Source organism: Arvicanthis niloticus, chromosome 8 (genome assembly GCF_011762505.2).
Source record: "Arvicanthis niloticus isolate mArvNil1 chromosome 8, mArvNil1.pat.X, whole genome shotgun sequence".
Taxonomy (NCBI): domain Eukaryota; kingdom Metazoa; phylum Chordata; class Mammalia; order Rodentia; family Muridae; genus Arvicanthis; species Arvicanthis niloticus.
In genome coordinates, this window is record NC_047665.1 from 3,411,814 (window position 1) to 3,437,922 (window position 26,109).

General features: G+C 45.5%; 1 protein-coding gene across 6 annotated transcripts in view; it reads right to left on the minus strand.

Annotated features, from left to right (window-relative positions):
• Positions 1 to 26,109, minus strand: part of Dapk1 (death associated protein kinase 1) — a 158,120-nt gene that overhangs the window by 32,208 nt on the left and 99,803 nt on the right. For all 6 annotated transcript variants that reach the window (XM_076938882.1, XM_034510001.2, XM_034510003.2 and 3 more), the window contains exons 4-17: positions 16,135 to 16,273; positions 14,782 to 14,911; positions 14,571 to 14,619; positions 14,458 to 14,484; positions 13,162 to 13,314; positions 12,771 to 12,816; positions 11,180 to 11,269; positions 9,911 to 10,003; positions 7,405 to 7,524; positions 6,882 to 6,980; positions 5,724 to 5,822; positions 4,468 to 4,566; positions 3,428 to 3,625; positions 1,789 to 1,986 (exon numbers count right to left, since the gene is read on the minus strand). In XM_076938882.1, the coding sequence (XP_076794997.1) occupies positions 1,789 to 1,986; positions 3,428 to 3,625; positions 4,468 to 4,566; positions 5,724 to 5,822; positions 6,882 to 6,980; positions 7,405 to 7,524; positions 9,911 to 10,003; positions 11,180 to 11,269; positions 12,771 to 12,816; positions 13,162 to 13,314; positions 14,458 to 14,484; positions 14,571 to 14,619; positions 14,782 to 14,911; positions 16,135 to 16,273 (1,540 nt within the window). The remainder of the gene's footprint in view (positions 1 to 1,788; positions 1,987 to 3,427; positions 3,626 to 4,467; positions 4,567 to 5,723; positions 5,823 to 6,881; positions 6,981 to 7,404; positions 7,525 to 9,910; positions 10,004 to 11,179; positions 11,270 to 12,770; positions 12,817 to 13,161; positions 13,315 to 14,457; positions 14,485 to 14,570; positions 14,620 to 14,781; positions 14,912 to 16,134; positions 16,274 to 26,109) is intronic.

Consider the following 26,109-nt stretch of genomic DNA (forward strand, 5'->3'; position numbering starts at 1 on the left):
AAGTCAAGTTTCCTGTTTGTCCACTTCTTTGGTGCTGTGAATAGACCCATGGGCCTTATACACATATCCAGATTCCCACTAAGCCACGTCCGGCCCAGGCCAGTTGTTGGCAAACATGGAAATGGGCTTGTCTTATTGGATGTTTATTTGTGTTGGAGAAAAGCTCTCACACTGTAGCCCAGGTTTACCTCGAACTCACAATCCTGCCTACACATCATGGGTACTGAAAGTATAGGTATGTGCCACAATGCCCAATAAAGCTGGACTTTTTAATCAACATGTTTAACAGTGTTTTGCCTTTAGACACAAGCTGAAACATGTTTTGCTTTGTTTTATCTTTTCTGGATACTGGGAATTGAACGCAGGGCCTTCCTTGTTCATGGAAAGAAATCAGCTGGTGTAGCCCAAATGCTGTGCACGGGCTGTCCACTGTGCCTCCACAGCGAGATCTGAAGGTGGTTTAATGTGCACACATTCATCCAGGCCACTTTTGACCCATCTAGAAAATCCTACTTTCTCTTAAGCCACTTACATAATTATCCTGGCATGGTTAGAAAAGGAAAAACCAAGAGAGCAAGACACAGCTAAAGCTAAGAGCCAAGATGTCGCCTTCACAGAGTCCCAGAGTATGAGGGTTACCAACTTCAATGTCCACCACAGTTAACCGTACAACATGCAAGAGGATAGCAGGACAATTCTCCAGATGTTTCATATGTTAACTATTTTACCTCAAACAAATCACCATAAAAACAGTACAGCACCATATACACCATCTATAAACAGACATTTGCCACAGTTAAATATAGTTTGTCTCGGCTTCCTTTTTAACATGACCTTAAGAAGAATGTGCCTGCCTTTCGTACAGTTACACACTGAAGCTACATAAATATTTAACTGTTACTATTTTGTATTGAAAATCTGGATGGGATTCAGTGAAACACAGGTGACGGTCTAGAAATCTGCACTGGGGCTTTTTAGGGACTGAGAAAATACAATTTATTTTCATCTCTTTATTAATTAGAAGACAACAGTATTCCCTTGGTTTTACCAAATGTGCTTATGCACTATGCACACAACATACACGTGCATGAATACATATACAAACATGTTAGAAACTTTTGTCTGTAGACAGCTCAACAGAGACAAGTAAGGCAGCCTGTGTTCCCGAGAATCTTGGTTAAATTACAGGGTCAAGAGTATGTACTGGGGCTGGAGAGATGGCTCAGCAGTTAAGAGCACTGACTGCTCTTCCAGAAGTCCTGAGTTCAAATCCCAGCAACCACATGGTGGCTCACAACCATCTGTAATGGGATCCGATGCCCTCTTCTCGTATGTCTGAAGACAGCTACAGTATACTCATATCATATACAGTAAATAAATAGAAATGCATTTTAAAAAAAGAGTATGTACTGAAGACTTTGTGCTTCAAAAGAAAGCTTACATCTGTTCTGTGACCTCTGACTCTTCTTGAAAACACAAGCGCACATGTATGTATATAAATACCCAGGTGACCCCATCCCCGCGTGTGCTTACACATGCATGTGCACACACACATTCATTCTACAAGCACAGCAGTGGGAAGCCAGAATAGGTAAGAAGTGCATGTTACTGTCTCATTGTTCTGTCAGTCTAGGCCAGTCCAAAACATCACTGCCCTCTAGCCATCCAGTGATATGAGTAACAGTAATCCTCCACTATAATGGGAAAATATTAAAAACACAGCAAGAACCCAGCAACAGTGTCTGGCAGACCAGGTTGGAGCCTGGGCATCCTACCCTCTCCATGTACCTTGTTTGAGATGTCCAGATTGCAGCTGGCTTCACAGAGGGCCACCACGATAGGTGCGCTTCCATCTTTGCAGGCCACGTGCAAGGGTGTGTTGCCATGCCTATCCTGGAAATCCACAAAGCACCCGTGGCCAAGGAGGGTCTTGATGACCTCCATCTGACAACGCCTCACAGCAAGATGAAGGGCAATGTGTCCATCCTGGAACCAAACCCAAGATCATGAGTGTGTCTGGCGTAGGCCCTCAGCCTAATCTCTCCCCTGTGTGGGACTTAGCTGTAAACAGAGTGACTCCTACACACACCCAAGAATTTCAAATGTCATTGCCTGGACTAAAAAGGGTGGGGCTTTATCCATTCCATTCTGCATAATTGAAGCCTGGGCTGATCACTACTGATTCATTTAGGCTCAGGCAATGTGTCCTACAGAAAGACTATACTCCTCTGTATCAGAATTGATAAAATGCTATGCCAGCTGCCAGCAAACAGATCTAAAAACACTTTCAAAGCATTTGCCCAGTAACACTTGCTAGATTCCTAAGTAGAGAAAGTACTATCAGAAACAACAGAGCAAGCAAGGAGAAATAACTTCCCCCAGGGCTGCTGAATGCTCAGAAAGAAGATGTAAGTTGCTTAACCTCTGTACAATATAGAACCCGGCCTGGGAATTAAGAGCACCCCAAAAACCTAGGGGTTAGCAGTGCTAAGTGCTGCAGGCCAGCAGAACTTTCCGACATGGCTCTATTGTGTCAATATGAGTTTCTCCACTCAGCATGCCTGACACTGGGGCTTGTGACTATCTAACAGAAACACTAGCTCTGTCTACCAGATGCCAGGAGCAAATACCCAGCCCAACCATGGCAAACAAAATATGTCTCCAGAGAACCTCACAGGGTTCCAAGACACCGCTGCTTGAAAGGCAGTTGCTACGTAAGCTACAATGTCTCCAGTCTGACTGTATATAGTAATAATGTCTCCAGTCTGACTGTATATAGTAACAATGTCTCCAGCCTGACTGTATATAGTAACAATGTCTCCAGTCTGACTGTATATAGTAATAATGTCTCCAGTCTGACTGTATATAGTAATAATGTCTCCAGTCTGACTGTATATAGTAACAATGTCTCTAGTCTGACTGTATATAGTAACAGTGTCTCCAGTCTGACTGTATATAGTAACAATGTCTCCAGCCTGACTGTATATAGTACATCACTGTGTTAGTTTAACTTCAGATTCAAACAGATTGTGTTGGATTTGCTTAGGTAAGAAGGGAACACCTGGTCTAAAAGGAAAATTGTAAAACAAATAATAGTGGTTTATTGTCTTTTTTTTTACAAAAGAGCAGGTGGCAGAAACGCCTGTTTCTACATGTGTCTAAAATCGATATGGTCTCTGCTCCAAAAGTAAAAAGATTGAAACACTAGCCAAACGGGCTTGATCGATCATAAACTTAGTTATGTGCCAAAAAGACTCTAAAAAAAAATTCCAAAGAACTTTTGGAACGAACCAAAAAAAGGAAGGATGATCACAGAATACTCAGTTCATGTTTGTTATCTCAAGGAGACAAATAGGCAAGTCTTGTGGTCCCTCCAGCCCAACTGATCACTTCAAGGAGAGCACCAAGCATTTCCCCCATAGGCCACCTTGTCAGAAGCATTCAAGTCAGCTCCATGTTCAGCCAGACACTCCACAATGTCATGGTAGCCCCTGGCAGACGCTGTCAGCAGTGGGGTCTCTCCCTCCCTGTTCTTGATATTCACGTTGCAGCCAACTTCACAAAGAGCTTTAGCCACCGAGTAATAGCCATGCCAGGCAGCACAGTGCAGGGGGGTTTCCTCTTCCTGGTGAAGGCCACGAGTGCAGAAGAAGAAAACGCAGACAAGAAAGTCAAGGCTATGGAAGCACAGATTGCAGCCACTGCGGCAAGAAATTAACCTAAAATAACTCCACCATCAGGAGCTGATGCCATTAAGAGGCAGACCCAGTGCCTTCCCTAGTCAGTCTGTGCCCTCAACTGGAGTGCTAAGTGAACTTTCTTAACATATTACAGACCACACTCCTGGGGCCCCTGGACTTAGACCATCTTTTGGCCACATTGCCTTTGTCTGTCTGAAACTCTGATTGGCCAGAAGCAGCCCTATCAGCAAAGACTCTTCTAGCAGGTTCTGTGCTTTGATTCTGCCAGGTAGGCGTCAGAAGAGCACACTGTGAGACAGCTATCTTGATGACCCTTCTGTAACTAGTCCAGGAAGAGTTGTCCTGAAGGCTCATGGGGACTGGGAAGCTGGCACCCCCATCAGCATCATCCAACATACATCTGTCTTCAGGGTTCCAGGAGAGAGTAGTACTTATAAATAGAAATTCTAAACCAAGACAGGGTAGGATGCAATCCGTGGTCCCACCACAGACATCTTAAGCAAGCCGTGGAACTCTCCTGTGTGGGTTCCCTCCTCTGTAGAGCAAGGGTGCTGGTATAGCGATACACCTCACAGGGATTAAACAGGTGAATGAAGAGGTTGGAAGGGAATCTGGCTGCAGACCGCTGTCTAAGGACCGGTGCTCTGCAATGGATGACGAGACACCTAAGTGGAGAGGCCTCCTTTATGAGTCACCTGTGTCACCTGACTGCTGTACATCCTGGCCTGGGGACAAGGAACTGAGCACATCTGTTCCCATGACCTACCTTGTCCTGGAAATCAGGATTGGAGCCGAAACTGCACAATAGTTGAACCACGTCTGCATGACCATAGCGGGCTGCCACGTGAAGAGCTGTCTCTCCGGACTGCAAAAGGAATGGACCCATGATCAAAAGACCAGAATTCAAAACCACTTGTGAGATCGAGAGCTCTGTCCTTTGGTGATATCCTCACACCTACCCTCAAGCATCTACTCCCCAGAAACTAAGGGCAGGGCAGGGCAGGGGATCAGACAGCAACTAGGCAGCTGGTGTGTCATCCTCACGCCTGGTTCATCTTGTTATGGAAAACTATGCAGTGAAAGTGTGTTCCCTTTACCACGAGAGCCATGTTCACCTCCCTACAGATGCTTGTGCTGAACTTGATCTCTCTCTCTCTCTCTCTCTCTCTCTCTCTCTCTTTCTCTCTCTCTCTCTCTCCCTCCCTCCCTCCCTCCCTGTCTGCCATACACAGTCCCCCTTTAAAACCAGGTTCATCGTCCTGCAATTATTCAAATGTATAGTTTTAGTTATCAACAACTCCCTCCCTTTATTGCCTTACCTGTGCTCAGAAACGTGTTCCTTACACTCTCAGAGATTTTTTTTTAAAGGTTTTGCTTCCTCAACAAATCTGAGTAAAAAATACAACTACGGATACTTTGCATATGTACTTCCCAGGGTCAGGCTTTGCTAACCACAAAAAAGATATTTTACTGTCAACTGGCAGAAGAAAACTGCTGTGATGAACTTATTTATTAAGTTTATTAAGTGATGAACTTAATTCTTAATTTATTATTAAGATCTGGACTGCTGCTGTCCAGATCTTAATTTCCTCTCGAAACTATGTGTGAAAAGCTTGGCCCCCAGCCTGTGAGTGGAGGAATCTTTAGGAGGTGGGGGCCAGCGTAAGTTAGGTTACAGTAAAGGACACCTTGTGGGTGTCTCTGTCTCCCTTTTTCCTGACTGACAGAAGGCAAACAGCGTTGCTCCACCACACAACCCTAAATACTTTGCTTCACCACAAGCCCAACAATGGGCAGAATCCAAGCACCTACAGTTTTTTACTCTGATTTAAAAGCTGGGCCAAGCCATGGCCAAAAAAACCAAAAACAAAACCAAACAACAGTCACAACACAAAACCTCCAGTTTCAAATCGTGGTCCTCAGTCTTTATGTTTGGGTTTAGTTCTGGTGCACTAGGTGGGGCAGCACTTCAGTGCTCCCCTAATCATTTCCTCTTGCTCCTCCTAAGAGGCACGGCCTTACCTTGTCTTTAACATCCAAAGGACATTTGTTCTCATTGAGAAATTTCAAAGTATCCACATGGCCATGCCGAGAGGCCCAGTAGATGGCATTGGATCCTCCCTGCAAGGAAAGCATGTAGAGCCACATCTAGAGCTATAACGGACCTGGACCATGCACCCCTTAGAACCACAGTGCTTCCCTTCTTGTGGGATAACAAAACCCAAGGGAGCCTCTGCCAAGAGGAAGAAAAGCCCACTCAGCTTCAAGGTTTTGAGAATCATACCATGGTCACGTACCATGTTAGAGACAGGGGAAGCTCAATAGGGAGCAGAAGGGGGTTTTCTATATTATCTTTACAACTTTTTTTTTGTAAATATGTTAAGTATTTCAATGTAAAGCCAAAACATTTTGTTTTTCTTTTTTGAAGTCCTCATATTAACCTCAGTCTAGAATTCCTAAGAGTATTCCCTTAGAATTTGTAGGAACTGATTCCAACTCAAGCTTCTATAAAGGTACAAACAAGCAACAAAATGAGTGTTCAAGACACTTTTATAAAATGATGCAGCTTGGGAAGAACTGGGACCCTAAACACCTGTGAACTACTCATAACCTGATGAGATACCATGGGAGCAGTTATTTTTCATCGTCTAGAGAGTCATGAGAAGACATGCCTTCTGGATCCTTTTCCCTCACAAACTCTCTTAGTACACATTTGATTGGATGAAGGACTGAGTTCATGGAGTCTCAAGGACAAATTACAGTTTTTGTGGTAGTTGATCACAGATCCATGGCCATACTAATCAGCCATCACTCAATGGCACCTGCATTTCTAATGCTGTTTTTTACCAGCACATGTGCCGGTATCTGAATACGTGATAGATATTCAGGCTAATGAATTTCTGATTAGATTAACTACACAATGAAAACTTTTCCAAGCAACACTGGTAACACTGTGGAGTAATGTGATCTGCAGCATGTAGGGCACAAGAACAGAGCAGAGCACACAGGGAATTAAGTGCGAACCTTTCCCAGTGCATGTCAGACGACACGGGCCCTTTGTACAGCTTTTCATAGGAAATCATGAAACTAGCGGCACTCTCCCATATCCTGACCTTACAATTAGGAAGACATTTGAGAATACATGAAATAAATTCATTCTTAATGATACAGCATTGTGACCTTGTCCTGGACGTCGATCCTTGAGCCTCGTTTTATTAGTAACTGTAACATCTGGATATTCCCACAGCCTGCAGCAATCAGTAATGGAGGTGTCCCATGCTGGAAGACAGGAAGAAAATATTCTGTTTCAGGTTTGGTAGGGAGGGGAAAGGCCACACTGCACTAGATGTCCACACCCTTCCCTGGATCTCCATGGGGCACAAAGCTGCAGCGTGAGGACAGGAAGGGAAGAAACTGCCAGAAGGACAGACAAGAAGCCCCTCCTTTTCAGTTTACACTCAATGACAGTGCTGCTATTTGGGGGCTGGGGAGGGGAGGAAGGAATTCCAAGGGTGCAGGAGTAACTGGGGTGTGAAGGAAAGTGCTCAATGCAAAATGTAAGTATTTGCAACTCAAATCAGCCTAAGCAGAGAGGGTTTTCCCACAGAATAGAAGCTCTATTTGCAATGTGGGGTTGGAGAAGCAGCTGGAGTCACAGTCTAAGACACAACCACCAGGTGCCCCTGGCAGAGGGGAGTCAGACCTTGTTGGGCTGGTTGACGTCATAGCTGGACAATGAGCCCAGGAGGTGCTGCAGTCCTGGGACATTGTCGTCATTGATGGCATGAATGATGGCTTTCATCACAAAGGAGTCTTCCTCATCCTGAGAGACACAAGAGGATAGAGTTAGCACGCTGGCCAGGACACTCATCAACATAGTGAACCTGTCTTGCCTGACATATAGGCATTCTTTATTAAAAATGCCACTTAATCCCCAATCCACACGGTCACAAAGGGAGCTGGGGGGGGGGACCTTTACCCTTTCATGCTTCCAACTGTTACCACTTAATGCTTAACTGAGCCTGACGTCACCTGCACTGAAACCAAGAACAAAAAGGATCCTTTTTTTAAGGTTCAGATTGCGAATAGGGATGCCGACTAACTACCTTCTACTTGTCTTAGAAATCTGTCAAAATGCAGTTACCAGAAAGCACTGTGGAGAGGTTCCTTTGTGACATGAACTCTCCTGCTGGATAAGGAAGGAGAAAAACCGCAGCACCATTTGCTCAATTTTCCAATTACAGATTAGTGTGTTTTTCTTTTTCCTTCTATTTTTTTCCCTCTGACTTTTGAATGTATGCCTTCTCTATGTCTAAAATAACAAGGTAAAATTCTCTGAATGGTGTGTGTGTGTGTGTGTGTGTGTGTGTGTGTGTGTGTGTGTGACCTTAAAATGGTGCTGGCGTGATACTTAAAACAAAGGCCAGAAACAGGCAATGGATGCATGGATGTACTTCAAATTACCCAGGAAACTTAACTATGGAATAAGGAATAAGTTTGTTCCTTTTGTTGCCTCATCATAGCTTTCTTACGAGATGCTCCCAAAACATGATACCTTACAACAAAGGAGTTAGAAAAGTCCCCAACAAAATCCAGAAGTGTCGACAACTCCTGAAACATCAATGCCTACGAGAGCAGAATGGAGAAGCATTTCTCTCAGCTCCTTCTAAATCCAAACTCCAGGAGGCCTCTGGCAACACTGACAAAGGGCATCAGTGAGCCAAGGCGGTGACGTTTGGTTTTCTTTCATAGTCCTGGCTAATGACTAGGGGCCACTGTAGTAGAAAAGTGAGATGAATCTTGGTGGAGGGAAAGAAGACAGCCTAAGCACCCACCATCAGCAGAAGACAGCCTACACACCCACCATCAGCAGAAGACAGCCTACAGCACCCACCATCAGCAGAAGACAGCCTACAACACCCCAGTCAGCAGAAGACAGCCTACAGCACCCACCATCAGCAGAAGACAGCCTAAGCACCCACCATCAGCAGACGACAGCCTACAGTATCCCACAGCCAGCAGAAGAGAGGAGACTTCCTCTCCTCAGGCTCCTACCCTAGCTTTCAGTGTGACAAAGGACTGTTAAGAATGTTGACTCACAGCACCCCACAGTCAGACCTACACTGCCATTTTCCCCTGGCTCCCCTAACATCCCCACACCCTTCCAAAGAGGTCTTCTTCCTTCCCATCTCTTTATAACTTCCTTCTCTTCTCTTTGGCTTTCCTTCGTGTGTGTGTGTGTGTGTGTGTGTGTGTGTGTGTGTGTGTGTGTGTCCGTCTGTCTGTCTGTCTGTCTGTCTGTCTGTCTTTCTGTGTATGTGCACGTACATACATTTCTCCTTCCTCCTTTTACTCTACAGTTGTACACTAGAGCTGAAGCACGAATACCTAGAGTAGCTTCAGGAGAAAAGAAGAGCTAGTGTCTACTGTCATGTGATACCTGCCCTAGGAGTCCCTAGCTCTACCCAGGAAATACCGACTATTGAGTTACAGGCCAGGGTGGTTCCCACAGAACCACTGTGTCTGCCTTTCCCGGAGTCCCCTTCACCTTCGGTGAACAAAGCCTTGTTTGTGACTGGCTGGGGAAAGTCTCGATGAAGTGAGAGGTGTCTAGCTGTATCTGAAGAGCTCATCAGTGATTAGGTTTCAGCTTGGACTTGGGGAAAACTGTGATGCCATTCTCAAGGGCTTTGGACAGTCAGGACAATATCAATAAACCAAGTGTGTATGGCCTTCTGGTCTACCACGAGACAGTAGCACTGTGCTTTCCTTGGTGTCGGTGGGGGAGGGCTGTCTGTCCTTTAGTGTCACTTTGACTCTACATTCTCCTGTTGGTGGCAATCAGTGTTCTTATGTTCATTTATGAGACTTAGTGGGAGCTCTTTCATCTTCTACTGGTTACCCTTTCTTTCAATTGTGTGTGTGTGTGTGTGTGTGTGTGTGTGTGTGTGTGTGTATACACAAGTGTTTAGGGGAAAAGTAGTGTTAGAAATAGTAGGGATGGCAGCTAAGACAATGCCAAATAAATCGAATCAAAATCCTCCCAGGAGGAAAAGCAGGACTGGGCACAGTGTCAGCCCACCTCAGGAGTAAGGGTACATCTGACATTCCCATGACGTGAGACTTTCTGGATTGATGAACAAACAGAACAATGTAAACTCTAAACACAGTGCTCAGAGAGGCTAGCCAAGGCAAACAGGATTGCTTACCAGAGTGTCATCGCTTCTGGCAACACTCATGTTACTTCTGGATAAAAATGACCTGGATAATCTTTGGCACAGTGATATCAAGCGAACGGATTGCTAAAAATAAAATAAACATATAAAGAGTCAAGGGGAAAAAGAGAACTTCTGAAGAAAGCATTAAGAGCATGTTCACTGCCAACATCCCTCTCGGGGCGGCACTCCACAGAAGCTCAGGCTATTTGATTAGGGAAGTGTTCTAAAGGTCATGAGCCCAGACAGCAACAAAGAAAGATTCTTGTGCATTCACTATGACCTGGGGAAGGGGTTTTTTCATATCCCCTCTCTCTCTATGCCTTGTTTTCTAAACCCCAACAAAGCCCTCACAGGGTCCTCTGGAGTCCAGCATGGGGTGCAAGAGCTTTGTTGTGAGCTCTCTGGGCCCACGTCAGCTAAAGGAATATACGTGCCTATCAACATGCACAGGTGGGGCACAGATACTTTAGTCTGCAGTACAATTCCCTCCATATGCTCCAAGGCTGAAGCAAGAGGGGAATGAGGAAAGAGAAGGAAGGGAAAGAAGTAGAAAGAGGGAAAAAAAAAAGAATGGGAGAGAGACTGAGACATAAAATCTAAGCCCTGACGAGAGTCTAGTCATAGCTTATTGGGTATAAAACTGAAGTATCCCATTGGACCAGCTGGGAGAGGAGGCAGTTGCTCGCTCTCTCCAGTTTGACAAAATCTTGGGCAACATAATCTGGAAACCACACCATCACCTTCTTTCTGATCCCTGAATTTTGATTGTTTCAAAGATACCTGAACCAGCCTCCCACCAAAACCAGAGGGAAGCCGTGACAGTGTAGAAGAGACAACACTGTCAGGGCTCCTCCCCCGTTCCAGTCTCCTACCCCTCCACCCACACTGCAAGCCCACAAGGAGCAAGGCAGATTTTTCATACAAGCTCCAAGCTGCTGACCAGGAAGAACAGGTATATTTAGAGTGTGGTTTGTTATAGTTGAAAAGGTGTTCACCATCACTTTATTGTATTGATTTAAAAATCTGCCTTGGGGGTGATCTGAGAAAAGAGCATGCAAAATTACATTTCAAATATAAGTTAAGTAACACTGAACTATGGTTTATGCTTGTCTCAAAAAGTAAGTAATAACAGCACAGGGGATTACATAGTGGACTTTTTTGTTTTTAAATGAATACATTTCCTGATTCCTGGTGTTAGAAGACAGGCCCTGACAAGAGCAGACAGAGAAAGCCGAATTCAATGTGTCCGCAGAGTCTTACTTTCCATTTTTTCCGAGCTGCAAACTTCTTGAATTTCTCCATGTTTACTGCTGAGGCTTTTCGACTAAGTGCTTGTTGGGTGTCTTTAGGCTAAAAATGAAAGTTCAAGAAAAGATAATGAAAGCTAATTACAGAAATGTTTTAATACTCCTTATCACTCTGAAAGGCTTGCAAACTCCCTATCCTAAAATAGCATATAGAGTAGGAAAAAACATTCAAGATCCAGGAGCTAGACTCAGATGCAGCTCAGCAGGTAGAGAGTTTTCCTAGCATTCAGAAAGCTCTGGGATTGACCCCCGCACTGCATAAAGCAAACATGCTGGTGCATGCCCACAACCTTCACACTCAGGAGGTAGAGGTGGAAGAATCAGAAGTTCAAGGTCATCCTTGGCTATAACCAAGATTGAAGTTAGACTGGCATACTTGGGACCTTCTCAAAAAAAGGGGGGGGGGATGGATCAAGACTCCGTCCCCTAACTCTTGATGGCTGAATATTTTGTATAATTCAGAGGAGTGCACATAGGACAGGAGGTGAGCTTGTAACCACACTCAGTTACACTCTTCTACACTGACAGTTTGGGACTGGCAAGAGTCAGTCACAAAGCGAATTAAGTTGGGAGAGACTCTAGAGGTGTGGTTCACTTGGCTCATCATTACAGCACTCAGACAAGTTCACTGCATATTGTCCAGTGGATACACTTGGGCACAGGCCCTACCCCAAGAGGGAGAGGTGGAGTAGAAGCCTTCTGTAATGCCCACTGGTGAGGCCTGTGGTTTTGTTTTCAACTACTAGATACCAATATTATGGATTGGATCTTTAATGTTCCCAATACCTCTTATGCTAAAGCTGGACGGCCAGCTTCTGTAACTGCCAGGAGGGAGAGAAATTTCCCTAACCTAGTCTAAAGAGGGTAAGTCCTTAAGGAACCCACTAGAACTGTGGCCCCTTCCTCCCACCATCCTAGCTGGCTCCCCTCCATTTACCATAATGAACTGCCTTGCTACAGGCCCCCAACAACAGTGCCCACTGACCACAGACTGAAAACTAAAATTGACCCTAAATCAACCTTTCCTTCTTCAATGACTTTTCCTGTGTTCTATCACAATGACAGAAAGCTAACACACTCATCAACCTCAGTTCCTTTTATTTTAGGCTGAAGTTAATTCAGTTTCGTTAGCCCAAGCTTCAGTAGGGCAGCAATATAAAAGTGCCACGTATCAGTGTCAAGGGCTCCAGCAAAACGGCAGCTTCCCCTACAGTCAAATGCAGGGAGGATGTGGGATCTACACACTTTCAGATTTTTCTAAATATTCTGAGGTTTGAAACATCTATAGGATGAGAACTCAATTTTAAATGCTGCTTTTACCATAACCCCACAGGCTACACGAAACACATCCGCTCAGGAGATTTGACTCCCCCTGCTCTTAACAGCTCACTGTTCTCTGTGATCATTAGGGTATACTCCAGTCTGCCATTCTATCTTAAACCCATGGTACCAACAGACAGCTGACACTCCATCCAGCACGACCCATCGGTGCTCACACCGATCACTTGGAAATGATTAGAACCCCAATATAAGAAGCAACTCACCTTGATCCAGGGGTGCTGCAAACTGTCCTGGATTGTCATCCTCTTCCTTTGGGAGAAAGAGAAAGGAAAGAAGACACCATTAGATCGAAACAGCGCTAAGGTTATTTTCATGCTGGTTCAGCCTAACAGATACTCTGCAAAAGTGGGGCCCATGTTAAAAATAAATCAATAAATAAATAAACTGAGAGCAACCCTCCAGCTCCAGATTCCTCCCTGTGCAGGGACTGAGTAGGCAGGCAACAGGAAGGCCCTGGGTGCATTCTCTGAAGCACTTCCTTCCAGGCAGGTAGAACAGTGAGGGTCTGACCAAAAGTAGTTAGACACAGAACAGGTGCTGGCCTCTGGTCTCGGCCACATGAGGCTCTGCCTGACAGGAAGAGGGGACACTCACTTTGGATCCTTGACCAGCAGTCTTCTGATGAAATCTTTGGCAAGGGTACTGGTGTTACGGAAGAATTCCTCCTCAAAGTCGTAATTGACAGCAGATACATTTGCTAATGTTTCTTGCTTGGTGTCTCCAAGAAAAGGGGAGGCCCCACTTAGGCTGTTAAAAAAAAAAAAAACAAAGTGACTCATTGCCAGAACATTTAAAACTACTCATGAAGAATCACGGCTTCTTTCATGTCTATTGGGGGGACAACACACAGGACTTAGTGTGGAATGAGTCATGTCAGAATCCAATCACACACCATGAAATACTGAACAGTTATAAACAAGAGTAGACTTCTTGCAGAGGAAACCTGCTGAAAGCTCATCTAAGGCTGGGGAGACAGCTCAGTTATCAAAGTACCAAAGTTCCTGCTCTGCAGGAACATGAGAAATTGAATGTGGGCCTCTAGATCCCACATAAAATGCCAGGTACAGTGGTGTGTGACTGTAACTGGGGCAGCAGACACTGAGCATTGGGAGACTGGATTAAGTAGATACCTGCAGCTCAGCAGCTAGCCAAATCGATGAGCTTAAGGTCCATGAAGAAACCCTATCTCGAAGCTACCAAGGTGGCTCAGTGGTTAAGAGCACTGACTGCTCTTCCAGAGAGGACAAGGGTTTGATTCTCAGCAACCACATGGTGGTTCACAACCATCTGTAACTTCAGCTCAAGAGAACCAACCTTCTGAACTCCAGGGCACCAGAATACATATGATGCATATATATACATGCAAGCAAAAGATTCATACACATAAAATCAAATTTAAAAAAAGAAATCCTATCTAAAAAATAAAAGTAAAAGCAGAGTGTAAAGTGATCAGTCATACCTATGCACCTGCACTGACAAATACAACGCATGCAATACAACAAATACTAACGCGTGTGCGAGCACTCACATATGCACACACAAAGGCACCTGCACGTGCGCATGCACACATGCACACACACACGCTAACAAGCACTTACACACAAACACACCATCATACACAGTCATTTGACCCAAGGATAGTTTAAAATGAAACTCTTCTATTTTCTCAGCCATAGACAGATAAGATTTCTCACCATAATTATTAATTACTGGTAATTCATATTGATTGAGAAAAAAACAAACCCAATTAGCATAAAATGAATATGTTTTGAGTGAGCAGGATAAAGTTGTTTAATGGAGAGCATGCACAAGTTGGAGGAGGCAACATGATCTATCCAGCCAGTCTTAAAGACACGAAAAGATGACATGAATTGTAGATTTGATACTTACAGGATATAGGTTATTACCCCGATGCTCCTGCACACAAAAATAAAGACAAAGCCATGTTAGGAAAACAGTCAAACAGATCAGAAAGAAAACAACACCAAGGGCGTGCTCCTTACCACATGTCTGCCTCAAGACCAAGGGGCTCATAGTTGACTATCTCCGGAGCTGAGAGAAAATAAAAACTCGTTAGCTTGGAAAGCTGCAGGCCAGCCTTTTATCATATGTAACAAACAGATACAGGGACAAGGAGTAGCCTTAGAGCTGGGGAAATTCAGCCAGTGAACTGTGGATGAGACATAAGGGAGCCCAAGGGCAAAGGAGATTTACCCACAAACTCTGGTGTCCCAAATATGTTTTTGAATTCATTCCCAAAGTCAATTTTATGGGCCAAGCCAAAGTCGATGATCTTGATCCGAGGTTTGGGCACATTTCTATCCAGAAGCATTATGTTTTCCGGCTTGAAAAGAGAGAGAGAGAGAAGTAAAAGGTGACAGAAGGATCCTTCTTCACTCAAAAACAAACAAACAAAAAATGAAGCAGCCAAACAACAAACAAGCAAAGACCAGAGAGCAGGTAGATGAAAGAGCACTGAAAAACAGGTTTTTGGCTCAGGGTCTTCAGGAGGCAGGTCTGAGGCAAGAACTTGAAGCCAGAAGGCACTTGGTAAGGAAGGGAAGGCAGGAAGCCAAAGGCAAGTCTAAGATGTCTGTTCCACTTAGGTAGGGTGACAGAAGCACAGCCCATCTTGACAACTTGCATTCCCAGAAAGTATGGGCAAGTTGAGGCTGTGATTGTCATCTCCCACCCTCCAATGCTGGCAGCTACCCAGAGGACACTTATTATGGTCATTGTCAGCTCCCCAGTCAGAAACAAGACATCAAGCAGACGGGCACTGGCAGAAATCCACCTTATGGTGTGAGTTGGCGAACACTGAGGGACACAGACATGGGTTTGACACCTCTGCTATAGGAAGAAGACAGGACACTTCGGTCCTCTGCAGCCTTGTTCTAGCTCAGGGGCCTGCACCAACCTGTGGCTCACCCCCTGTCAATCTAACACTGTGGTTTTCTGCTGTTCCTGTGTTGTCTTCTTTTTGTCTTCCTTTCCCAAAAAGAGTGTGCTCCATAACAGCCGGAAATGGGGCTTGCACATTTTTAATCCCCCATACATCCCTGCCTCCAGCCACAGAAAGACCCTACACCCAGTCAAGGTCACAGCTGGGTCTGCCTGGTTGCAAAAAGAAAAAACCAGGCCCCAGGCTTGTATCAAATGGAGAAACTCTCAAGATACTCACCACCCAAAGTTCACAACCACAGGAGAATGAAAGCTGTCCAGCCACCAGCCAAACATGGCCCACTGTCCAAGAGCAGGGATTGCTTAAGGGCCTGGTTAGTAAGCCCCTTTGACTCCCTACCAGGGATTCCTGACTGTGACCATTGATCTTAAGCTTCTACACCACAAAACAGAGGTGGGTCACTTTAACTATAGGAAGACATTATATGCTAATGATTTATAATAATTTGATTTTTAATTAATTTAATGACTTAATGAATAATTCCAATTGTTAAACAACACGAAGGAAATGTCTTTACTTGGGTGCCTCGGTTTCTCTCGGCCAACAAGCCACAAAAGCCATAGCTGGCATAAGCTTCTATCTGGCTTCCGCTCACACAGTGTTACCTTCAGGTCAAAGTGGGCGATCTGAAGCGAGTGTAGGTAGTAAACACCACTGAGAATCTGCTTGAGGAATTCCGTTGCTTCCTCTTCAGTCAGAGATTCCTTCTCAGCCAGGAAGTCAAACAGCTCACCTCCTGCAACACTGAGAGCCAGGAGCCAGGGTTAACAGGGGGAATCTTCCTTCCATGTCTGGGATGCCTCATCTCCTACTTATAGACAAGATTTCAGGAAGATGTGCTGAAACCACTCCTGGCCCTTTCCCAATATTCTACATTCACAAATGAGGGGACAGAACAAAGAGAGGTTGTGGGGAGTAGAAAGGAGTCGGGATCTTGACATTCTGTGTGTGCTCACAACAAAGGTGTAGGCCTCTCTGCACCTTACTTTTGAGACACAACCTCTGAGCCCAGGGCTCCTCACTTTGGCTCAGCTGGCTGGTCAGCCATCCCCTGGGACCTGTCTGTCTCTACCCCACAGCATGGGGGTTACACAAGCCATTGGCCACACACACTGGGGTTCTCACGCCTGCTCAGCAAACAGTAGTCACTGAGCCAACCAAGTCTCCAGCTGATAGTGTTTCTTTACAACATTTCAATTACATTTCAAACTTAGAATTGTTAACTCTCTGGTCAGGGACAGGAAGCTACACCCCAACTTTGTGTAATACTCACAGAATAACCCATCCTGTCTGTTATACAGTAACCAGAAGGTTCCTAATCTGTATTTCAACTGACTTTAAATTGGTTTTTAACATGGTGTCATAAGGATTTTCTTGGGCCTAGTGTTTGTTTATAAGTGAATATGTACAGATTTATAAAAGCAATGTAAAAAAAAAAAAACACATTTACCAAGGAATTTAAGAAACATCTTAGTTGCTATGAATGAACTTATAGCACAATGTACGTCGCTGATGGAGGATGTAGTAAGTCTGCCCCCACTGCCAGGCCGGAAGCATTCTGAGAACAGCAGTCAGAGCCCAGAGTTGTCGATGACTCTTGGACACTCACTGCCTCCAGCAGGGTACCAGGCTCACAGCAACGACTCAGAACTTTTCTATCCAGTGAAAAGAACAAATTCCTCTAAAACTCCACAGTGTTACCTAATGGCAAATCACAGGGAGCACGGAGTAAGAGTTCTTATAAGGTAATGTTTAACAAGTTCAACCATCCGCAACCTTACAATCAAGTGTGATTATATACATAACTGCTACAGTCTTTATTGTTCAGCAAGACGACTCCATAAACATCATGGCTAATGAATCTAACCCATTCAGGGTAAGCGTGTTAATGTTCCTTCTCTTAGAGGAAAGCTTCCCTCCTCCTCAGCCTTCCATTGGAAGCAAGCTCAGGCTCCACTGACCTCAGAACAGGGGACACCTTGCTAATGCAGATTCTGGGCCTTTCTAGCCTGCTGCATGATGGTGTTCAAGCTTAAAGACCTGAACACTTTTAACAAGCATTCCAAACACCAGGAGCCACTTCTTCGGGGGTTTATCCTATGGTCCTTCACCAAGCCACACTTATTCACTGGAGGGCTGGTGACAGGCCTGGGACTCCAGAAGACAGCAAGAGCCAACCAAGAGTGTGAACCTTGTCTCTATCCCCTGCACCCCAGCCCAGCTCTGGGAAATACTTTCATGGCTCTGCAATGTCCTTAACCATTGTTCTCCACTTCTCCCCCATGAAACTGTGATGCCTTTGCATTACTGGATCAAAAAACAAGAGCAGGAATCTTTCAAGTACAGGAAGAAGGAAAATATAGGGAAAACAAGAAATGGCGAAGGATCCCACATGAAGAGATGGGCCAGCCTTTCTGCTCCTCCAGCCTTCCTATGCTCTCTGGGTTGGGAGTGGCTATGCTCCTGTCCATCCAGAGGCCATCCACACTGAGCACATCCACATTTAGGGCATCCAGGTTAGATTCTTTCTCAGAAATAAACTTTAAAATTTATTTATTGTATTCTGTCTATGAGTGTTTTACCTGCATGTATGTATGTGCAGCACATGCATGTCTGCTGTCCATGAGGCCAGAAGAGGGTGTACGATCTCCTGAACTGGAGTTACAGACACTGAGCCGTCATGTGGGTCCTGGGAACTGAACCCTGGTCCTATAGAAGAGCACCTAGTACCCTTAATCATTGAATCTGAATTTACTCTCGGCTAGCCCTGCATCCTGAAGATATCTCTTCTCTCTGTGCTTCACATTCCCATCAGGCGGGAGCCACAGAATAATCCCTTGAAGGTTTGGGGTTAAAAATGTTAGGTGATCTTTAAATACTGCCCAAGGCAGAGTCCAGAACAACAAATCGAGATGTCTCCCCACAGGACACGGGATACGTGGCAGGCTCAGATCTGAAAGCTCTCTGCCCTCAGCTCATCCTCAGCTGGTCCACACCAGGGCTGGACTGCTAAGTGCTCCAGGGAGAAGGAAGGAACAGAAGAGCAAACAGAATGGGGCCTTTCTCTAATGGATATGGTGTCATTCCCTCCTCCCCTCTCTGCCTCAATTGGCACTGGTTATGCTTCCACAGGTAACCACACCTTTTCCAGCCCACGAGAAACACAGGCTGTGTGGTCTGGCTACCCCTGTTGGTGTCTTTCTTGTCTTGCTGAACCTACAAGGCCAGGTACAGCACACAGGCGGACAGGTTCTTACAGCAACGATACCACTCCTTCTTCCTGCCCCACGTTGTCCCTGCTACCATGAGATTTAGGCTCTGTCCTCTTCAGTGGTTGGGTCTCCCCAGAACCCCCTGCTAATTTTCTCTTCCTTTTCAGACCCAAACTTCTCCCCACCAGGAGTTCCAGCCTCTGTGAGGCAGGATAATAAACATGAGAGAGCCCAACTTAGATCCCGTGGGGTCACTCACCCTGAGTCTTTTTCTATAGAACAAGGGGCCAACCACACTTTTTAAGAGAGTTGTCCTGAGGTTCCTGCACACATCTAGGCCCTCTGTGGTTAGCAGAGGTTACATCTTTCTTCTTGCTTGGCTTCTGACTAAAATTCCTCCCACAGAGGCAGTAGTGTGCCGGAATATTTAACAATAGCTGTCTGGAGTTAGGGTGGGACAAAAGCTGTTCTCAAGTGGCCATTGCAAGCCACCCACATAGCACTGTGGGGTTGGAAATGTATACACACATCAACCCCCATCACGTGGGTGGTTGGCTCTGGCATGGTGCTGGCCACTGTTGTCGTCTAAAGATGGCTAGACGGGATCCTACACTTTGCTGCTCTACACACGGATCCTGCCATCTTCCCTCTCATCTATGGCTTTACTTGTAGAGCGCAGCCCTGTGGCTACCTCAGCTTCAGAGACAACTCAGAGGTGACAATGTGCCAAGTCTAGGGTAGTCCTCATGGGTGATGGGGACCATCTCTCCTCAGTCCCTTCTGTATGACAACATATGTGATCATCCACAAAACACATAGAGGTGCCCTATGAGAGAGCCACAGAGGGGCTGGAGAGATGGCTCAGCGGTTAAGAGCAATGACTGTTCTTCCTGAGTTCAATTCCCAGCAACCACATGGGGGCTCACAACCATCTGTAATGGATCCAATGCCCTCTTCTGGTGTGTCTGAAGACAGTGACAGTGTACTCACATATATTAAATAAATGGAAGGAAGGAAGGAAGGAAGGAAGGAAGGAAGGAAGAAAAATTAGAGAGAGAGAGAGAGAGAGAGAGAGAGAGAGAGAGAGAACGAGAACACAAAGTAGAGAGCTCTAAGTGAATGTCTTGGAGCTGAATCATCCCACCCAGTGGAGAGCAAGCACAGACATCAGAGGTTGTCTACAAATACATTTCAGAACTCATGAGAAAACTGGAATGGCCATTTTAGACCAGGATAGCAGACATCCATGCGAGCCAGTCATAGTCCTGTCCTTAAAGGACTTACTGTCACCTACTCAGAGTAGCTCAGTAGACAGTCCATTGGCCTGCCTCAACCCCAAAGCTCTTCGCTGGTGCAGAATGCTCCTGAAATCAAGGTCATGCCTTTTTCTAGGACCTGATACCTGGGACCTTGAAGCAAGGTCACACTTCTTTAAGATAATGATACATGAGGGCTGGAGAGACGGCTCAGCGTTAAAGGCTAGGCTCATAACCAAAAATAAGATTACACATGAAATACTGCACGCTTTAGGCTGCACGGTCTATTTCAGAGGCTTAACTCGGCCAGCACAGCGTCGATGTGAAAGAGGAAAATGAGTTACATGTGAATGACTATGTGTGTAAATGATTATATTATGTATTTTGTTAATAAAACTTTATTAACAAAAGCAGCTGGCAATCTGAGTTTAGCTGCTGGACAGTAATTTGCCAAACCTTGGTATAATGACCAAGTCATCCCAGCACAACCTGGAACAGCTCTTCAGGGTGACTTCCTCCCTAGGGTGATCCCTGCTTTGAGGGAATCCCTGTTGACTTACTGAAGCTGAACTCAAGCCTGCACAGCAGCTTGTCTTCTCCTTCCCCATCCCGCTCCCTCCTCCTTCCCAACTCCAGGCCTTCAATGTAGATCTCGCATCCCTCCCCTTACCCATTGTTTCTCAAGACCCCAACCTGCACCCCACTAAGTTTGGGTGTCCATAACTGAAACATCCACCATTTTGATCAAACTCTGTCTCTTGGGCTGGTCACCACCTGCTTTCTTCTATCTTTATGTGAAAGTAACTTAACTTCTGCAGCCTCCTGACCACAGAGAGCCAAGAATGACCAGACCCCTACCATAAGGTTCCAAGAATGCACGCTGGTGCTGCTTAACCACAGCCAATGGAAAGCAGGTCCCAGCCGGCCTAATTACCTCTGTCTATGATTCACCCGGGACATAGCTTCAAATCTCATGTTGTGCAAGACATAGTCCATATTGTAGCTTGTCTCAGAAGCCAAATGTCCCCTTGGAAAACAGACCCTCCATCGGTGCTCCAGATGCCCTGTGCTTATCATCCACCCTCCTACTTAGCCATCCTGCACCTCACTCCTCCTTCAGTCCCAAGTACATACTCATTCGCACTCACCCTGCTTACACACTCGCCTTCCTTCACCTCTACTTATGACTGCATCTTCCTTCACAACAATGCAGGAAAAGCGGAGGCTTTGGACACGCGCCCCCTGCTTCTTTTAGTCATTTTTTTTTTCAAACCAACAGAAGCTAAATGATTTCATCAAAGGTTTGGACATCCAATGTTTACGGTGTGCCTGTCCCTCCTGTCTCAGAAGGCAACAAGTGACTGGATGTTTGTTTATGCTCTTCTCAGAGGACACTTTTACACACATGCTCAGAATTGGACCGTCCAAATAAGACTAAGAAGGAAATCAGCCCAGTCCTCGGTACTTGAACTCTTTGTTTCAAATTTCAAATTTTGTTTAAGAAGGAAGATTGATGGAAGGGATGAGGCGCAATCTGCAGAGCAGATTAAGAGCGAGCTGAGCCTCTTCATTAAGACTTAAGTCAGAGAGCTTTAAACCCCAGTGCTAACACACACACACACATGTGCGGGCATGCATGCACACACATGCACACACACACACACACACAAATGTATAAAGCACAAGCTCACAGGCACTCTCTGTCTCCTCCAAGAGATGAGAACACAAGTTCTTTCACGCCAGCACGGCCTCCTAAAAGGATTCATTACGGTACAGTTTTAAAAGCACTGCGGGCTCCTGGGAAGGTACACAGCCAGTGGGTTGTAGGAAAATTTCATTTTAAAATTCCTCCCAATTAGTACTTTGCAAGATTCAAGTCTCTAAATTAAAAACACCTGAAAGTCCCTGACTTTTCATTAACAACTGCCACGAATGTAACTGGATTCGACTCTGGATCAGCTCTGGTCAGCCTACCACGCTGAGGACTCTCAACTGCAGGTTAATTACCAGACCTGGCCCTTTTCAAGGCAGCTGCTGGATTTCCTGAGGATGGGGTGCATGTCCTTATCTGGCACTACCGATGAGACATCGACAAATCTGGAAACATACACACCCTACTGTGAACAGGCCCCAGGGCACAGGTCTGGGAGTGGCCTGCCAGGGGCCTGACCGGTCCTCAGCACAAGAATGCCCAGGGTGAACTGTAGCCTCAGGTGTGGGTGATTGGACCCTAATTTACTGTCTATGAATGAGAAGGTAGGCAATTCAGTCCTGCAGTTATCTTAACCTAATGATTAGGAACATATTTAAATGCAATTTCCACGCACCTCCTCGATTAAGTCCCAGAATCAGCATTTAATAGGGTCTTTAAAATTAAGACCCTGGTGCACACTGACCACACGCTTAAGACAAGGACATCTCAGCTCCCATTCGGCTCTGACATTTTAAGATTCTATGAACCTTCATGCATACACACTCATGTGTGCATACATGTGAGCACAGGGCAGGTGCAGATCCCTTGAATCCAGGCCCCATTCTAGCCAGCAGTGTGGCAGAAAGTGATGTGTTCTGTGTCATTTTAGCCATGGTCCCTAAAGCATTCCACACAAGCCATCACTCACTGTCTCTTGATATCCTAGAATACAATGTCTCTATGAGGGCCCAAGAGATGGCTCATTGACAAAGGCATCACCACAAAGATTGACGACCTGCATCCGATCCCCAAAATCCACACGGTAGAGGAAAAGTGACTCTGGAGGGTTGTCCTCTGAACTGTCCATGTGTGAGTATATACACACATGTACACACTTGCACACCCACATAAATAAGTAAATAAATAAATGAATCTGATTTAAAAAAAAAAATTCCGTCTTCTACAGTTGTGGATGAGGAATTTGCGCAATGCGGAAAACTGCTCATTCCCGGCAATGATTCTCATGAATGAGTAAAAAGGCAGAATTCTGACCTTCTCTCAGCATTACGATGAAGACATAATGCCAGAAAAGCATCATAATTTATGAGTAGCAGCAGGCACCATCCAGGTGAGTGGGCCAGACCATACCTGTGAGCTGCAAAGAGGATGTAGAAGCTGTTCTATGTCCTAAGCCGCAGCCTCAAGTCCCACCAGCTCCCAGAAAGCCTTGCCAAGCCCGGACTGAGATGACTCATGCTCAGGGCCAAGCAATCAAGCGCGGTCTGTTTTATTTCTCTCTTCCTCTTTCAGCAAAAAGACTACTTTCTCTCTACCTATTGCACAGATCACCAGGATGATTGAGCCTGAACACTGCTTTCAGTTCAAAAACAGGTTGCACCAAGACACCTTTGGAAGAGAAACTCTTCCTAGCTTTGGGGAGATATGGGATCAGGCCTACTGCACGCTGCGTGCTGCTCACACTCAGCAACACAGCACATCCTGGAGGACATCTCAGGTAGGTGGTTGTCATGCCTACAATGGATTGGCATAAACCACAGTTCTTCCTCCCCCAGCTCAGAACACTTACTCACTTTCTGATTCTCCGCTTGAATTTCCATCTCTATAAAGGATCAAGGGAAAGAATGCAGAGGGAAAAGGAATGGATGAGAGCTGGCATGAAAATATTCCAAACAGATGAACTAAGAATTTATTTAAAGTTCCCAGAGATGATGATGGAACCCATTAGTTCAGCTGGAAACAGGCAAAAACTACAAGAAGAACAATTCACACTTCTGCAGACAATGGCCTGATATACCTGAGATTGGAGACGCCTTAACAGGTTACTGTGATGTGGGGAGAACCTCAGGTTTCTGGTTACCCCAATTAGGAGCTTTGTATCTAGGGTTTCCCAGGCTCATTTGCAGTCGAGGTAGAAAAGACATAGTAGGTAAGGGACCCAAGTATCTATGTCAAACGATGTCATGAGTAAATTCAGATGAGAAAAAAAGCAGAATCAGGTAACCTAGAAAGGAAGCCTGGGGTTCAAGTGAATCCCTAGCTGCTCTGCACAGGGTAGAATGTATACTTAATACTCAAAGCATGAGGCTGGGCCACCCTACCCATCAAATCCAAAAACTATAGATGGTCTTAGGCAGTATATTTTAAGAGAGAGGTAAAGTTGGAGAATTGTCAGAATTTTCATTACATTGGGAATGTGGCTCAGTATTAGGAATTGGAGCACTCTAGGCCCTGGGTCTGTTTCTCCAGCACAGAAGAAGGGAGGAGGGAAGGACGGAGGAGAGGAGGCAATACACGCACAAGGGAATAAAGACTCTCTACTCTTAAGAAATTTAGATGCATAAATTCATACTGCAGTTGGCCTTAGGAAAGAGGAAATTTTGACTGGCAGGGTAACAAACAAGAAGCCTACTAGGAAACACATGTCCCTCTGGATACCACATCTTAGAGTCCAGTGGTGATGTTACTATGTGTGGACTGCAGGTGTATAGAGAGAGAGACTCATAACCCTCAAATTGCCTGTATGGGCCCTTGGTACTGTATAATGTTCCCTGAGGTATGAACAAACATCTATTCACCAGCTATGGTGCAGGTGACAGACCAAAGTCAAGATTCTGCCCAAGTTCAACTGAGTGAACCAATGAGTCTATTGGGCTTGTTTACAGGAGCATCGGCGACCAGGAAAGATGACATCACCACATGTTCCTCACTTTATCATGGCAATGACATCATGGAATCTTACCTTTGGTTCACCTCTTACACACTCCAGCAATGCTCAAGATCAGTAGAGCTGGAATTAGGGAGAGGCTAAAGGCTGCACTCCCATGTGAGGGATCCCAAGATGGCAGTGGGTTTAAGTTGTGCTGAGAGAAAGAGGCCATATCACATTATAACATGGTACCCTACCTTGACCCTGTAAATAAACAATCATCTCCTAGCAGAGATACCGTCATCCACTTAGCCCAGTGACCTAAATCAATGGCCATAGTCAACGTGCTGACAAGAATGTTCAGAAACAGCACTGCTGTAGGCAAGATTGGGAGGAGGTGACTAAGAGGGAAAGAGCTGAGAGACAAGATCCCCCTGGCATCTGGGCCGTGTAGATTGCTTGAACTAAAGTACTCATTCCAGAGGAAATGAAAAACCCAACAGCCAGAAAGCCCTACAGCATATGCCAGGGCTCTTTTTACTTTAATGGCTTCGGCCCAAGCTTTGGAAACCCACAGAAAGAATTAGGCCAATCGAAAGTGGGGCAAACAGAGAAGCTGGGGCAGCCAGACCTCTCTCTTCAGCTTGAGTAATTATAATCGGTATTAGAACAAAAGGCCAGTGGGACATAAACCAAGCTAAGACAGCCGTAGATGGAGGATAATTCCAAACCCAATTTATCTTGTCTAGCTTGAAACAAGGGGAAGCGATTATCCAGGGGCTGTGTGACTTCAGCTCCTCCTTCCGGACCTGGTTGAACTCTCCACTGAAAGAGCTAAAATGACAGCTGCTGATTGCTGCTAATGACCTGGAAATTCAGGCCGAAAGACCACCAGCCCATCAGAGAGAACACAGCAAATGCAAAGGACCATGCTGCCCCTGAGACACACATGTGGAGAGCTGAACTCCTCACATCCACACAGGAGACCTTCCCCTCACTTTGAGGATGTGTTTTAAGAGGAAGAAGAAAGGCCATGGAAAGAGAAAGATTTTGGAACTGAAATTCACTTGTGGGTATGGAGGCTTCCCATCACTTCCTCCTTGTTACCCATTTGCCTGCTAAGAAGCCCAGCCCCTAGGAGTTCATAATGGGAATCAAGGGCAGGGCAGGGAAGGAATCCGGAACCCTGAAGAGTAGGTACAAAGTGAGGAGAGCCTTTAGCTGACCACCTATGTTGAAAGGAGAGGGAAGAAGCAGTATGCAGCCGTGTTCTGCTAGAAGATGAAACTGAGAGTCTAGAGCCACCTCCATGAGAGCTGCTTAAAGATGGAGAGCAGATCAGCATGTCCCTTTCATCCGGGGGCATGAAAGAAGGACTCCATCTTGAGCAAGTAGACCTCTGATCCTCTGTCAACTTGATTTCTTTCTATAAACATTGATTTAGCATCTGCTCCTTGGTGGGCAGGATTATACTATATGTCTGTGACAGGTTCAGCCACCCATGTCCCAGTGACACACATCCAGCATCACAT